General features: G+C 32.9%; 3 protein-coding genes across 4 annotated transcripts; 1 reads left to right on the top strand and 2 right to left on the bottom strand.

The window, feature by feature from the left end:
• The first annotated feature begins 359 nt into the window (after positions 1–359).
• POLD3 (DNA-directed DNA polymerase) lies at positions 360–5150 on the top strand. Its single transcript, XM_090317940.1, has 8 exons — positions 360–740; positions 1333–1388; positions 1476–1600; positions 1906–2065; positions 2476–2909; positions 3064–3540; positions 4338–4440; positions 4850–5150. Exons 1-8 carry the CDS (start codon positions 672–674, stop codon positions 4983–4985), a joined length of 1560 nt encoding a protein of 519 aa, XP_090174066.1. The 5' UTR covers positions 360–671; the 3' UTR covers positions 4986–5150.
• Positions 5151–5865: 715 nt separating this feature from the next.
• On the bottom strand, positions 5866–9552 carry LOC120086202 (uncharacterized). Its single transcript, XM_039042738.2, has 4 exons — positions 9357–9552; positions 8007–8129; positions 6539–6658; positions 5866–6107 (listed from the first exon to the last, which is right to left on the bottom strand). The coding sequence occupies exons 1-4, from the start codon at positions 9391–9393 to the stop codon at positions 6052–6054; spliced, it is 336 nt and encodes a 111-aa protein (XP_038898666.2). The 5' UTR covers positions 9394–9552; the 3' UTR covers positions 5866–6051.
• A 2690-nt stretch (positions 9553–12242) lies between these two features.
• Positions 12243–15873, bottom strand: LOC120087236 (NHL domain-containing protein). 2 transcript variants are annotated; one of them, XM_039044152.2, is made up of 7 exons: positions 15411–15873; positions 15064–15132; positions 14796–14963; positions 14408–14578; positions 13922–14131; positions 13549–13637; positions 12243–13273 (listed from the first exon to the last, which is right to left on the bottom strand). In XM_039044152.2, exons 1-7 carry the CDS (start codon positions 15481–15483, stop codon positions 12632–12634), a joined length of 1422 nt encoding a protein of 473 aa, XP_038900080.1. In that variant the 5' UTR covers positions 15484–15873; the 3' UTR covers positions 12243–12631. The 2 variants fall into 2 exon arrangements, with proteins under 2 accessions (XP_038900080.1, XP_038900081.1); XM_039044153.2 differs by having other exon boundaries at positions 12243–13267; positions 15411–15867.
• Between the last annotated feature and the right edge of the window lie 457 nt (positions 15874–16330).

Consider the following 16330-nt stretch of genomic DNA (forward strand, 5'->3'; position numbering starts at 1 on the left):
ATATTCCTAAAATTTAGGGATATATAACAAATCTGTTAACATATATTTCATAATTAATGATGGAAAAAAAAGCACTATAAACAACAAATATTAAATTTATTTTGATTTCCTTTGATATTTTAACTATAAAATACTACGAGAATTAAATAAGGGAGAGAATGTACTACAAGGTTAAATTTGTCCATAAATCTGCAGCAACTAGTTATAAAATATCATTAGATTATTTATAAAATATTACTAAAGAAGTAGGTTGATTGTTCAAATCATTCTAAATTTAGTAGTTGAGATTAATGTAGATTTAAAAATTCTAATCTCCTTTTCAGAGTATAGATTGAACCAATATTTAGATGTTAATTTGTATCTTAACTAGAAAATTAAAATTTTTAAGATCAAGGTTGACATAACCAAAAGATCATATTCAAACCCCATATTTAACTATTTTTCTAAGAAAATAGAAATTGGGAGAAAAAAAAGTCGAGGGTTTTATATAATGAGAATGGTAATATTGATAACGTTAGAACCGTAAAAGAAAGGCATCCAAAAATTCGGCATTGGAAATGGCGGGAAAGAGTGAGCAGTGAAGGAGGGAAAATCTTTGATCTTCCCTTTTTCATTCTCCGCCGTCTTCCGATCTCATCCGTCGGAGTACCAAATCTCGCACTTCATCACAAATGGCTGAAATCGAAACCCTAGGAATTCTCCAAGACGTTGAATCCCTCGTCGCCGATAAGCTTCAAGTGGTAACCACCCTCGATCACTTCCTCTTCCTTCAATTTATATTTTCCTCATTCGCTACTATTCTGTATCATGTTTCAATCCATTTTCTAAATGGAGCCGGTCTATTACTCTAATTTTTTGAATTTCTGCCTTAGAAATGTTTTTAGTTAATGTCGATCGTGTTTTTTTTACTTATCGCTATGGGAATGGGTTAACGGCGTTGTAGCCCTAGGTTTGCTGCCGAGTTGTTTATAGCTTTGAACGACTGAAAAAAAAATTCTTATGTCTTTTACAAAAAGTAGTGTGTTTCCAATAACTTATTTATTAGACTGGATGAATGTCTGCCTCGTTCTTCCTTCTCACCACCATCTACAAAGTTATTTAAAGATGCGAAGTTATCTAGGGTTAAATGATTTATTCAGGTTTTGCTTCCAAGGATTGACTAGGCCAAAGTTAACTAAGGAGTTCTTCATCAGTTTCATTTGATCATTGTTTATTTCCTTAATTTTTATGTATTTTTTTTTCTTTGTTATTCAAAATTGCGATTTAGAATGTGGAATAAATTTAGTTTTAGCAATCTAGTACCTGCTGATTTAGTTCAACATTTTTACTCAGGTTTCATACAAGTGGCTAAGTCGAAGTTATTTGATATCTTCAGATACTGCAAAGAGGTTAGGAACATGGCAATTTGGCAAAGAAAAATTGCACTTGATTAGTTGGTCCTCGTTCAATGTTTCTAATATAAAGTTGTTATGTAGGTTGCTTCAAGAATTTGTTGAAAAACATGAAAGTGGATTACAAGTGGTCTATGCCTTGTCCGGATGGTTGAAGAATGATCCTCCAAGTTACCATATCAAGCTTGTTTCTGGCTCAAAACTTCCTGGTTAGCTTCTTATTTGGTGCATATTTTCCATATGCCTCGATGTTTCTCTGTTTTATCGAAAAAAAGAGTTTGGATAATATCAAGTATTACTTCTGTTTGTAACAAAAAAAATTGTATCGTGGTAAAACTATATATCATGTTGTGTTCTTGCAATATTTAAGAGTTTGTTACAAGTGTTTGTAATGATGAACCATTCTTGAGAACTCATGCTTCCGTCTTATTTTATTCAAAGGAATATAACCGTGTAGTTAAGAGCCTACTTGAGGGACTCAGCAGCTTCTATTTATTTTTTAACTTTTGAACAGAAGCAAAGCAAGATTTTGATGGTACCTGCTCTATTCAAGTTTATAGTGTTCAAGCTTCCATTCCAAAGGATCCAGCTGCACTCTGGAATGCTGAATTTGTTCAGGCAGAAGAGCTCTTCAAGCAGCCCTTCAATGTTGACAATTGTTTGCGAGATAACAGGTTTCCTGCATTTAGCGCAGTTAAATTTTGCATTTAGATGGGTTATCATCATTTTTGTCTCGTGTTTTTATTTTAAGCATTTCTTTGGGGTGCGCATGAGGTTTGAAAGGGTAGAATATATTTTCTTTCGGTAGAGAGCGAACAATCTGGATCTTTATAGAGTAGAGGCTTCACTGCATCCACATAAATCTCCTGACGATATCCATAATATTAATCTTGGTATAACATATAGCAATGCACTTCCTCATGACATAATAATTATGGTTCTTTTCTTTTTCCTCTTTGTAGTTGTGCTGTAGCTATTATTCAATCATACTAGTTCATTTGTAAGATTCTCGCATGGCTCTTTATTTCACCAGTGCAATAGCATTGGGAACTCATTTGCCTCTTTCCCTGCTGTTCTACTTTAGGTTCTGTGGGATTTCCAATTCCTACGTTAAACGCAGTGTTGATGAGATACCTGCAAGCATTACAGCTCCTCAACCAAGAAGTGGAGTGGATGCAGAATCAACCAAAAAGAAGACAACTTGTCATAATACTACCGTTCCACAACCTCAAAAAAGTGAAATGCAAAAAGTTAGTCCTGATGTTGGTCTACAAGGTCCCACTGTTGTCAAAGAAGTCAAAAGTGAAGGAAACCATACAGATCATCAGGCCTCCAAGCCTACGGCGGTCAAAGAAAAAGTTGCTTCCTTACCTGCTAATAAGAAGAAAGGTCAAGGTGATAAAACCTCTTCCAGTACTGGAGGCTCGCTAGCAAATTTATGGGGACGTGTCCCTACCAAGTCTAAGCTCAGTGAAGACCATGCAGATGCAAATCGTGCCACTGCAGCAAACCCTACTGGTTGGTTACGCCTACTGGTTGATTTCATTCAAATTTCACGTGGACTGATTATGAAACACGTTCATTTAGATTTTAAATGCATTGTACAGAAAATATTAGAAGTAACCTCTATAAAGTACTGATCTTTCTTTACAACCCTTGGTTTCTGTTGCAGTATCTAGTGCAGAGGCACAGATTTGTGCACATGAAGCACTCCAGATTGACAACAGTGACGATGATGATCAAGATGTAAATATCAAGAGAAGTTCCAATGAAAGCGGAAGAAAAAGGAGGGTTGTTTTTGATTTCTCAGATGATGAAGATTTTGAAGATGCAGTCAGTTTGGCATCACCTGAAAATCCAGAGGATAAATCATGTCTAGATCTGAAGCAAAACACAGAACTGAATAAAGAGAAAGTTCATTTGAACAATGATGAACTGAATGGTAAACTGAAAATCAAGGAGGAAAAGACGAGTGAATTCAAGAAATCCTCAGTAGAAGAAAAACAACACAATTCCTCTGCTGAGAAAAATGAACCTTGTGCCCATGAAAATGACTCTAATAAGAGAGAGAAACCGATGGATGCTGCTCCTGCTTCACCTAAGAGGAGAAAAGTATTGAGGACAAGAATTGATGAGCGAGGGAGAGAAGGTATACCTACACAGCCTGTTTCACATTATACTGCCTTCTTTACGTGTCTTGGTTTAATGAAATCTATTTGGTAAAATATCATTTTGGGCTCCTTATACTTTGGGACTTATTTTATTTTATTCCCTATATTTTTAAATGTCCAAATTTGGCCTTTGAACTTTCAATCTATCTCAAAATTAGTCCCCAAAGTTCATTCATGCTTTAAATTTTGCTATGAATATTTAGTCCCTATAAGCCTTCTGCCTAAAAATTCGCCTAGCATATTCATATTGCGCTGTTTTTTCTTAATGAAAATTATTATTCTTATTATTATTTTGTGAGTTGGATAAAAGTTAACTAGAATTATTGAAGATGTGTTGTTGAGAATCCAAGACCAGAATGTTATTTTAACCTAATTGGTTCTACTGAGTATTTTCAGACTTGTCTCGTTCACCCCGTAAATGATGGATGTATTTTTTAGTATTACACTGCCAGCTACACGTTTATTTAAATTTGTGTTCTGGAAGGGAAGATAGTTTCCATTTTCACATGCTAAAAGATTGCTTTGAAGGAGCAACAGATGGTTATTAGGTGGGGCATTACATTCTTTCATGATGGGATCAAGAAATGTTTTTTGGGTGCATTTAAGTTTTGTTTTTACCTACTATTTGCGTGTGCAGATAGAAATTTTGGCCAACAGAACATGATGACTTTAAAAGATGTCTTCTTTTGGCCATACACGATAATGTAGTAAAATTAATTCATCTCTTTATATCTTTGCCTTGTGAATTAATCAACTTCGTTTCGAATTTTACTAGTAAATGAGGTAGTTTGGGAGGGTGAAGAGCAGAAACAGGAGAATGATGATGTCTCTTCAACAAAGATATCTGATCATAAAGCAGCAGAGACTACTACGAACAGGTTACTTCTAAATTCTAATATTGTCTTTCGGTACAAGTATCAACTCCTTTTCTTCCATTCATTATATTATCCACCATATCGGGTTTTGTCACTGCTATAGTCTATCATCTGTTCATGATCCGTTTTATTTATCATCTTTGAGGTTTGATATAGAACAGCCTTCGAAAGTATAAAACAGAACTGATGTGCAAAATAAGAAGCCCTGTACTTCCTAGGCCTTCTAGTTTTATAGCTTTAGGATTATTACTGCTACCAACCATATCATGATTAAAACCCTGAGTCGAATACACACACACACACAGACGAGATTAGCATGCTTTAGTCCTTGAAGTATTCTCTTTTGTGTTTTCTTGCTGAAACTTGAACTCATCATTAAATAATATTTTAGTTTTTGTGTATGGAAATTCAGGCCTCCGGCGGCTAAGAAGTCACCAGCCTTGGGCAATAGTGGTGCAAATCCAGCGGTGAAAGCAGGAGCAAAAAAAGGTGGAAATGCGGCTGGTCCCAAACAGGGAAATATTCTTTCTTTTTTCAAGAGGGTTTGAAGAAGTACCGATGGAGCAACTTTGTACATGAAAAGCATTGTAATCTTTATGATCTACTTTTGACTTTTGACTAAAAAGATCTTTTGATATGTGGCTGGAACGGTTGGAATGGAAAGAACAGGTTGATAAATGCAAAGCTAGGAGTTGATGTTGGTTTCTCATGAATCTTTGAAGTAACTATCAGACACCATTGCAGCTTAATTATGAAAAAATTGCCCTGTACATTGGTAAGTCTACCTTTACATTGTGCAGTAAATTCATTTCGGTCAGCTCGAATTATTTACTTCATTCTCAGAGTTAAAACAATCATTAGCGATCATGATCTGAACCATGCAACTGAAATGACCATCTATCTGAGGTGCTTTTTTTCTTTAGTTCAACAATTGTCAAATGGGAGATCTAATCATCATAGTATTTAGGGTCTTTTTTTTTTTTTTGGCAAAGAAAGTATTTAGGATCGTATTCATTTAGTAATGCTTGTAGTGACATGGATGAGGGTATTTTTATTCTTTTGATTGAACATTAATGTAAGTATGATATTTGTTAACCAGTGTCCATTACTATAGTAATTGTGGTATGTCTATGGAAAATCTAGTTACCTTTTTTAGGGAAAAAAAAATTCCAAAGTTAATTTGAATCTTCTTTTGTCCTCAAAAACCAATTTAAATCAGATATTATGAGGTTGTTTGTTTGTTGTCCCTTAATTAGTCATTAAAATACATTTAAAAAAAAACATGTAAGCAAAAGCAAGTTATTAAAATATCTTAACAGTCCATTTAGATTGCAAATATTGTATGATGCATGAATACTAAATATTTAAGAATTAATAACCTAAGACAAATGTTTGTAGCTAATAAACGTCCTAGGTAAACCAATACCGTGACAACTCCGAATAGACATTTCATTCCTTTCTTTGGATCAAAATGAACTTACAGCGCAAGTCCCAATTGATCAATACAGGAAATCTTTCAAAGTACATACCGAAAAGAAACATTAGAAAGGAAGTAATATTGTGATATACATGATTTACAATCAATTTTCAACACATACAGTTCCTCATATTACTTCAAATCAAGTTGGTTGGCTCGCTCAAAACATACTTGGGCAATTCGTATTTTGCACCTGCAATTGAGTTGTGTGAGAGGTCAAAAGCATTTGGAAATTTAAACCAATCAATAATATATGCAAAAGGGGTGGGGGACCGAACCATCTAATGTTACACTCATACTCATCACATTTTGTTTTTTATTCGATAATTACGGGATGGATGATCAAACCATCTTCTTTTGAGATGATAATTAATGTCTTGTCTACTAAACTATGCTCGGATCAGTCATACCCATAACATTCATTCTAACAGAATAAGTTATAATAATATTTCAAGTTTCCCAAACAGAATAAGATATAATAATATTACGAGTTTCCCAGTACCACAGATACCAAGCAATAGGCCCTAGATCCAAGAATTATATATGTAGGTAGAGCGTAGATATTCTTAAGAGTTGTGGGGTGTTTTTTGGATTAATAAAAGTAGTGGGGTTGAGTCTAAATACCTCTTTCATCATAACAAATGGTTAAATCAGCACTTTGTACAATGACCCCTGCACTATCCACAATTGCTTGTGCTAGCGTCAGATCAGCTTCTGCAGCAGCTCGAAGTGCATCCCAGATCTCTAATGCCCACAAAATAAGATTCTTTTTAATGGTTTCAGCTTTTATATGAACACTACAGAGCACAATCAGGATACGAGGATAACAATTTGCTTGTCTTATCTGAAAAGAACTCTTAGGACCAATAATCCATTTGTTACTCCACAAACTTGAATCATGCTAAATATCCAGCATGGGGAAGAACTCTCATTGTTCAGAACCGGCTAGTAATAGTGATTAGGCATAGGCCTTATGTAATGTACATGCCATAGCCTAGTGAAAGTGAAACCTTCATTTTAATATTCTAACTTCAGTAATGACCAATTGAAGAGGTGTAGCTTCATTTGCAAAATGCATGAAACAAAATTTGAAAGTGAATTTAAAGCCTTGGATATTGTTGATTATTTCTCCCACTTGCTTCAAATACATATTATCATTTTTTTTCATAGGATGTAGAAACAATTTCATTGATTGATGAAATAGATTTAAAAAAAAAACGTACTATCTATGACATAGTTACAAAAAAACACCTCCGCTGTGAAAGGAGGGTAGGTAAGCTGAGGAGAAACATGACTCCTTGATAAAGCGAGGAAGACGCAATACACATTATCATTAAAGCCTCTTTCATCATTTCCATGGCTAAAGATTAGGTAATACGGATTTTCTCGCTTTCATTCAACTATTGGCGACATTCATACATACATAGATGTATCCTCCGTAAAATTTCTATACAGATAAGGCACACATTGAAGCAGAGCATTTTGGTTTAGTTAGACTCCATTGAAGACGTACATTCCGCTGAAATATGATAATTTAACTGGAGGTCTAAAACATGATGTGCCTTATCTTAGTTCAAAACTAGAAGATATGTAGTGAACCTTTAAATTAAAGAACTGACTAACGAATACTCCAAACCAGTAAGCATTTCCTGATAGACTTGATCAGCCTGGCTAACAACTGTTCTACTTCTAACAAATGAGGGTGATGGAAAATACTCAATAGCATAATCTTAAATAGAGATCACCCTTAATGATCCATAATATGAAATCATCTTCCTTTCTAACAAAATTCCAATTCCTTCACGATGTGATGATGCTAAATATAGAGGATTACTTCTCATGAGTCATGAGTCATGACTAACTAAGCTAGGAACTCTTAACACATAATGATCTTGACGATAATCAGTAACATAAAACCAGGATAATCATCTTCCTGAATCATTTGCATGACCATGAAAAACTTCTTTTAGGAGTTCTAGTCTCAGTTACCTTGTAGATAAAATATGGTATAAAGTTCAGTGATTAGTTCATACTAAATTACACGAACTATAAATATTGTGCAAGACCAAAAAAATTGACAGTAAAGTATTACCTTTTCTGCCACCATAATGAGGTGCAGTATCCCAAAATTCATCACGCATCCGCACAAGATCTGTCTTTGATATTGGTTGGGGATGCTTCCAAGGTTTAGGCTTCCGGATTTTTTTCACAGGCCCTGAATCAAAAAGAATCTTCAAGTGACTAAGAGGATATCATAAGTTCCTTATAACTTTTGAATTTAACGTCTGATGAACAATGATTGAAAAAATAAAGTTGAAGAGCCTGAACTTCCTTAGAAAAATAAAGGTATGATCAATGATAAAACTAATCACGTGGTCATTACAACATAAGAAGCCACCACATTTGCCATCTTGCTAAGATTGTCAAGATTAAATTCCCTATAAACATGAGAAGTACCCTGAACATTTCAATTCTTTCATTGAATAATTGTATCATATCAGCTTTCAAAACTCAACTCCACGAGGGAGATCAGTAGAATTAACACTTCTTTGAAATTCCATAGAGAAAAACAAAAGAATTACAAGTGCATACAAAAAAAATAAGTGTGAAAAAAAGGAGTCCAAGAACAAACTACAGAAAATGCTACAATGCAGCAAAATCAAACCAAGATTGTGTCTAACGATCCTATTATTAGACTCAGGCCAAATACCCCAAAATCAAATGATAGTGAAAAAGCTAGCGTGCCACAACCACAAGACTTTACCCTCACTGCGAAAAGACAAACAAAAAAGCACCTCCTACACTTTGGCAAAACAGCCTCTATTCCAAACCCAACAAAATCCAAAAGAGTTCAGCCAGCTAACCCAAAGAAGCTTTAGCAATCACCGCAGGGGTGTATGAGAAACAAATAACTAACCGCCCAAAATTGGCGTCCCAATAAATGATGAAAAAATATCACAGACCACAGAGTTTCCAATTAGAAACTTCAGCAATCAAATCAAGTGCTCAACTAAATGAAAACCCAATCAATCTCAGCTCTTCAAGACCCATAATTACAAGCTTAAGAAGCTCAAAACCAAATGTCCCAAAACGAAAAGGGCAATAAAAAACACAAATTACACTCAGGAGAAAACCAATCATCCACTACAGGCTCAAAAGGCAATCAGGGAATCACAAAGACTAAAATGCCAACAATCTATTTGCTTGACAATAAAGCTGATTCAAATCAACAAATTCCCATCTCGCATTCCACACACGCTTTTCCCAAACACGATTAACCACTCCATCAAAATGGGTCACTGCCAAATTCATCATAATATTAAAAAGGAACAAAAACCCAGAATTAAGCATGAGAAATAAGATTGCAATCCTTCATTTCCCAGAAGAAGAATCTCGGAAAACAATCAGAATATGGAAAAAGTAAGTTGAAGGATAATCTCACCGTCGCCTTTGGCCTGCGACGATCCGGCACAACCCATTAAAGAGTACAAAATTAGGAGAGAAAAGAAGGAAAGGGTGAGAACCGAAAGGAGAGGGAAGGCAGATTTGGAAGGAAAAAGTGAACAGAGCTAAGAAGCTTCGCTGATAGTCCAAAAAGTCAAAAGCCGAAGCTTGGAGTCCCTGTGGTTTTCATTACTATTTTCCCCCTTATTAAGTAAAAGCCTTTAATTAAAATCAATAATTATGTTAATAATTACTTAATTGTGCGATTAAGATGATTATCATTATTATTTATTGTCAAAAAAGGATTATTATTATTAATGTTTATTTGTCTTATTTACCTTGAGTTTATTAATGTTAAAATGATAATTATTTTATTTTAAATTAAACCATAAGTTAGTATCTAAACTTTATTTCTAATAAATTCTTAAACTTAAAAAAAAAAAGTATTTATGAGTATATAAAATTTAAGTGGCTTTTATACTAAATTTTAAACTTCAATTTAATTATGGATCCTTAATTCTCATAGTATATAAATATATAAATTTTAAAATGTGTATTAAATTTCTAAATTTTTATTTTTGTGTTAGATAGATTCCTAAACCTAAAATAAAATCTCATAAGTCGCAAAACATTACACAATTTATAAAAATTTTAAACTACATAATATTATGACTCTTTTGATGATCATTTGATTTTTATTTTTTATTGTTTAAATTAAGTTCATAGATATTATTATTAAGTATAAATTTATTTGTTTTAAAAAAAATTAAGCTAATTTCAGACAACTAAAAAAAATATATTTCTTCTAAAGATGGTTTTCCTTCTTAGAACTTGACTAAACATAAATTTATAAAAACTAATTACTAAAAATGAAATTGCTTTCAAATTAGACTTAAAAATATTAAAGACTTATTAAAAAAAATTCTTTTAATGTTCATGGACATTTTTTTTCCTAGTAAAACCAGTAATTTAAGAGCTTAGATGCTTTTTTATTTCCATATGTATTTATTTATGTATTGGATGGAACTAAATTTATATATCTTCAAACAAGTGAAAAGCCTTATAAAAATCAGCTTGTAGCTTAATCTATGTTAGTATCTTTTTTCGTTATGGAAATTTATTTTTTTATTTAATTCTATGTTATATTTATCAAATAATTTATTATGTCTAATCCGAGTGATATAATAAAGTGATATTCTAAGTCTATGTTATTTTCTTAATTTTGAGATTTAAAACTATTAAAATTGACTTTATTAGCAATTAACTAGATTCCCAACTTAAAAAAGAAAGATTTTGACAATGAACCCAACATTATTTTATATAAATTAGATTCTTTAATAATATATAATAAAAAAAAATTGCAAACTTGACATCTGTTTTGCCATTTTTAAAAAACATATGTGACGTTCCCTTTTGTATTATTATTATTATTTTAAAAAGAATCCTTTGTATTTAAATTGCATTTTTTAGTACAATGGTAGGTGTATTTGAAAACAATCTTTTTAACTGCTAATACATCTATATGATAATTTGAGTTATACTTAGCTGAATAAATATGAGCATTTAACTTTTATATATTCAATATATATATATATATATAAAAAGAGCATTTACATAATTATGAATGATCTTTTTTTCTTTGCGAGGATAGTGAAGTCTATTCATAAAAAAAATATGCAAATTTTTTATTTAGTGGCTGTATGTTTCACATTAAAGAACAAAACCGTAGTTACATTTTCATTTTTGGATAATATATATTGCTTACCCAAATATATATGTATGAATATGACTTATAGTAAGGGTTTGTTTTTTTTAATTTTTAATTTTAATTTTTTGAGAAAAGTAAGGTTGTTATCAAATATAGAAAAATAAGTCAATTTATTTACAAATATAATAAAATGTCATTATTTATCATTAATTGACACAATAGTCAATAATTTTACTATATTTGAAAATATTTTCAATAATTTTGATATTTAAAATAATTGCCGTTATAGCAGTAATGATAATTTAAAAGTGTGGAATATCTCAAAAAAAAAAGAATTTTTTTTTAAAAAAAAGTGTAGAAGCATATATTAGAGTTTCAAAAAGAAGGGGGAAAAAAGATCATCAGACCCTTCTAAATTCTACTTTCCAAATGTAAAAGCAAGAAGTATTATTGAAAAGCCATGTGGTAATTGATAAAGTTGTCTAATTATTATTATTGTTATTATTATTTTAAAAAGGTAACAACATATGTGAAAATGATATTGGAAAAGTGACTTATCAATGTCTTGAACAAAAGTTGATTGAGTATGAATTGGCAAAGGAGAAAGAATCAATAAGAAGAAGAAGGAGAAGGGCTATTTTTAAATATAAAAAAATAAATCAAAATATTTATAAAATATAACAAAATTTCATAATCTATCAATGATAACATTGATAGAGACTTCTATCAGTGTTTGACAATGATAGATGTCTATCAATGGCTATCGGTATTTTTCGTTGATAAATTCTAAAATTTTATTATATTTTGTAAATATTTTCAACAGTTTTGTCATTTGAACAATTTTCTTAATAATGATAATAAGAATAATAAAAGGTACACTTTTCTATATAGTATAAATATCAGGACCATTACCAACATACCAAAATTTAAACTTTGGTCCATTTATTTATAGATTATTTTTTTAAAAAAAAATGGGCTATGATTTTACAATTTGATTTTTGAAAAAAAAAAAATGGAAAAGAAAGAAATATCTCATAAGAAAACTATAAATTCAGAAGAATGTAATAAAATAATATTAAAAATATGAATCAATTAAGATTCATTGGATAGTTTTAAGCATGGTTGATGATAGAGATTTAATTATAAATAATAATAATAATAATAAAAGTATTAATGTTTTATGTCAAAGAAAAACTCAAGTTATATTCCAATGGTTCTCTCTCTTCTTGAGTTTACAACTTCTAACACCTGATGGATTCTATAAAGAAATTAACAAAGTTGCAGCATTTAGAATTTGTGGGTTCATCAAAATGACCACTAATTCTCAAGAGTATCAACAAGCCAATGTAAATCTAGGCCTACATTCAAAGGATTCAAGAAAAATAACATAGGGCTAAAACAAAAAGAAGCCATTAAAGCTCAATCTTCAAGTTTCTTCATAATCCATTCTTCAAGAATGTCCATCTATCTTCTTCGAGGAAGCTAGAAGCTGTCAAGCCTTGCAGAAAACTGAGTGTGTACTTTGGCTATGTGTGGTCAAAGGAATTCATCAAGAATCAAGTTCATTAGAAATGGAAGGATGAAGAATCATATCTGTACTTATTCCTGATATTGTACTGGTCGAACTTCGGCTCGTTATAATCCGTCCTCATCTCTGCAGGTTTGGTTTCAGCCCCCAGTACACTTGTTAAGATATCCGATCCTTTCTCTTTCTGTCGATGTCTTGATCTATCCTTCTGGCCCTTGGACCGGCTATGGGAGGAAGACACCATGCCTGTCCCGTAAAACTCGGCGTACTCTTGTCCCGAATGGCCATGCTTGTTTAAGAGAGATGGATTCTTGAAACTACTTGATTTCATTTTTGGTGGCTTCAATTCATCATGTTTGATTGAGGTATGCTTGGTTTCGGAGAGGGGAGTGACAGTTCTCTGTTTCAAGGACACATTGGTCTTGATTTCATCTTCTGGCATCTTGAGAGCATCTTTCAAAGGTGTCAGACCTTTCTCCTGCTTATCTTCTGATCTAAAGTAAGGAGGAAGAAAGGGTTTGAAATTTCCAGGCAATAATTCAATTGCTTGCTTGTAAAGTTCGGCAACGACCTGTCCAAAAGACTCCCACCATGTTTCATCTTTTATGGTATTTGCAAGGTGAATCTGTTTCCCCTTGCTCAGTTCTTTAGTTTCAGTCTCCAAATGTTCACTCTGCACCTATGCACAGTTTATTACTATTCAAATCATTTGGCTAAACAATTTCTTTAACTCTCATAGACGAATGCAAATGACTTCCGAACTACCGAACAAAAAACAAGATTTCAAAAGATCATTGTGAGAGGCATCAGGCGCCCCCCAAATTTCTTTCAAAGATTAAGCAGAAGGAATTGAAGATCTTGGTGAGATTGTTGATAATTATCATTATAATGATTAGAATTAAAACTTTGTTCGCGTTCCGGTGTAAGCAGGAAAAGGGAGATGTGTGATCTTACCATAAAAGAGAAGAATGAAAGCCTGAATCCATGTTGAAGCATATATGTAAAATATCCTATTAGGAGAGCGCCAATGAACATAGCAACATCTGCAAAATGTTTATCGGTGAGAAAGGAGTAGCGCATTAGCATTTGAAGCTGATAAGACTACGGAAATGACATGTTGTGGCAGCGTAATTGGTTATATTTTATAAGAATTAACATTATATCATTTAAATTGCTCGATTTTATGTGGGTGTTGATAAGACTGTTGCCAGTTTTCTTCAAGTTCATTCATTAGGACCAACAACCGAGCTGATAGTTCATTGATTTTGTATATCGAACATAAGTTACATAACATGATCAAACTATTGACTCATAAGTAAGTCCAAACCTGAGGTAGAAACTGAACCATATTGGTAATCACAATCCTCCTTGTTAAGAGATATTTGGCGAAGTGCAGCATTTCCTCTATCAACAACCAACAACGAACAGGTACGCCTAACATATATGATATCAAAATCATTTGAAAACTTTGCTTCCTCACCAGGCCCATCGCTATAGCCCGGAATGTTCGTCTTGCCCCCTGCAATTGTTGTCACACCTACAAATAACTTTTCACTTGAGAGAATGTCTGTATGTCCAAATGCAATACCTACTACTTCCACATTCAAGTTCAATTCTGACCAAAAGTTTATAATAATGAGGGGAAAGGGATACATTTGATTTTGAAATCACAGTACTTTCCGTATCTCAAGAAAGCAGAAAATAAGACACTAAGATATGAACAAATTTTCATTCAAAGCGAAAATCCTTAGTTACTATTTAGGGAGTTCTTATTTACATTTGGGGTGGGGCAAAAAAGACTAATGATAGGTACCCGCATCAACAATCTTTCTGATGACAAGGTTCAGAGTATCAGCAACATACACATTTCCTTTATCATCCATAGTTACGCCTTTTGGCTGATTGAACCGAGCATCACTTGGTTTTCCATCAACATGCCCTTTGTAGCCTTGGAAAGACCCTGCAACCAATCTCGCTCTACTATCTGAAAAGGCAAGAGTTTTACAAACCCCAGATGAGTAAACAACACCATCCCTAGTATGCTACCTAAAAATGCCTCCACCACATGATACAGCAAGAATAGAAAACAAGCTAAACATGCTACAGCAATTAAGAAACATCAAATGGGGAACAAAACCACCATCTTTTAGACAAAATAGAAGTACATGTTTCATTAATGGAGAAGAGAGAAATGAACATACATCGAGATAATGGTGGAGAAACCTTGACAACGTTGCTATTAACTGAATCAACAGCAAAGAGCTCGCCATCTTCGGAGACGCGAATCTTGTAAGGAACCATTCCAATTTCATTTCCCTCTACAATAGTCTCAACTAAGTAGCCACTCTCAAACTGAACAGCATTCCCATCTGAAAGAAGCAACCACGTCCTCATTAAACTTGACCAGATTACAGCTAAACTATATAAACATTACATTCGCCAACAATCAAATGGATTTTACAAAGTGACCTGGTTGAGGAGTTTTGGAAGAAGAACCAGTCCATTTAAGAAGAGAAGACAAGTGCCTTGCCAATGGTCCTGAGAGATTAACATCGTGATAAAAATCACAAAAGGGTTGAATATGAGAACATAAATTCACGAGAACGCCTACAAGAAACAATAAATAGAGAACCCCAGATAAACCTCGACCGAAATGTCAGGTGGAAACTTGGAAAAACAAATCTAATGAAATTCTAGCTCGCACCCACTTCAAATAAATTGCAAATTTAAGGAATGAAAGCACATTTCACTAATGCCAACCATAGCCTACAACAGTAAGAAGCGATAAAAGACCAATATAAGAAAAACCCACTTACCAGAAGGAGCAGAATCAGCTTGAAGAACAATAACTGATACTATGAAGACGAGGAAGAGAAGGGGATTTCTCATGGTAATTGAACAACCCAGCACTGAAGATGAGAGAGAGAGAGAGCAAGGCAAGGATGAATCAGAATGAAATGGGGAAACTCAGGGAAGAGAGTTTCAGCTACTTTCTTTGGGAATTCAACCTTCCTTCCATTTCCAGTGAACTTTTGAGTTTGGGTCGAACTTGGAAGGGAATTGGAGGCTATGATTCGAAGTGGGAAAATGGGTTTGGTTTGGTTTTGCTTCAGAATCTCTGTGATCAGTTCGGAGAGGCTATCTTATTCTTGTGCTCGCATTCCAATCCCACATTCGTCTCTTCGTTTTGCAATGGTGTTTGGAGTTTGGGGCTGGATTTTTGTCAAAACTCAAAACAAACATTCTGCGTAGGAACTAGGAAGGAATATTTGTCTATTTTTCTAAAAGTTGTTTTTATTTATAAATATAAACCGTTCTTTAGATTAATCTTGTAAAAGTAAAACTTCTCTTTTCTGTTTTGTTTTTTTTCATTATTATTCTTTAGATTAAAGTTTATTTTGAAAAATGCATTTTTTTTTCCTACAAGATGATTGCTTTTTGTTCTTTTGATAAAAATATATGTAGAAATGAGAAAATGTTGCACTAGAATAAGAAATTGTTCTAAATTGCCATCTTTTTTAATTAGAAAAATATATAACTTCAATTTTTGAATCATAAGTTATCATAAGTTTTGAAGAATATGTGTGTTTGGTTTCTGAATTTTAAAAATATATCTTTTTAATTTTTAGAATTATAAAAATAAACTCATTTGATCCCTTAATTTTTAAAATGTATCTTTGTAGTCTATGAATTTTTAAAAATAGATTTAAAAATTTCCTCAAATAACTCTATACTA

This window comes from Benincasa hispida, chromosome 9 (assembly GCF_027475165.1).
Source record: "Benincasa hispida cultivar pf3 chromosome 9, pf3_genome.v1.1, whole genome shotgun sequence".
Lineage (NCBI taxonomy): Eukaryota > Viridiplantae > Streptophyta > Magnoliopsida > Cucurbitales > Cucurbitaceae > Benincasa > Benincasa hispida.

Excerpts from the sequence above, each read along its gene's own strand:
- POLD3 (XM_090317940.1), top strand. The coding sequence starts at position 672 with ATGGCTGAAATCGAAACCCTAGGAATTCTCCAAGACGTTGAATCCCTC. Across the intron at positions 1,389-1,475 it reads TCTTCAGATACTGCAAAGAG|GTTGCTTCAAGAATTTGTTG; the intron begins GTTAGGAACATG and ends GTTGTTATGTAG. Across the intron at positions 1,601-1,905 it reads TTCTGGCTCAAAACTTCCTG|AAGCAAAGCAAGATTTTGAT; the intron begins GTTAGCTTCTTA and ends ACTTTTGAACAG.
- LOC120086202 (XM_039042738.2), bottom strand. The coding sequence starts at position 9,393 with ATGGGTTGTGCCGGATCGTCGCAGGCCAAAGGCGACG. Across the intron at positions 8,130-9,356 it reads GTCGCAGGCCAAAGGCGACG|GGCCTGTGAAAAAAATCCGG; the intron begins GTGAGATTATCC and ends TTTTTGATTCAG. Across the intron at positions 6,108-6,538 it reads CATTTGTTATGATGAAAGAG|GTGCAAAATACGAATTGCCC; the intron begins GTATTTAGACTC and ends ACTCAATTGCAG.
- LOC120087236 (XM_039044152.2), bottom strand. The coding sequence starts at position 15,483 with ATGAGAAATCCCCTTCTCTTCCTCGTCTTCATAGTATCAGTTATTGTT. Across the intron at positions 14,132-14,407 it reads CAGAAAGATTGTTGATGCGG|GTGTGACAACAATTGCAGGG; the intron begins GTACCTATCATT and ends AGTTATTTGTAG. Across the intron at positions 13,274-13,548 it reads TTTCATTCTTCTCTTTTATG|GTGCAGAGTGAACATTTGGA; the intron begins GTAAGATCACAC and ends AACTGTGCATAG.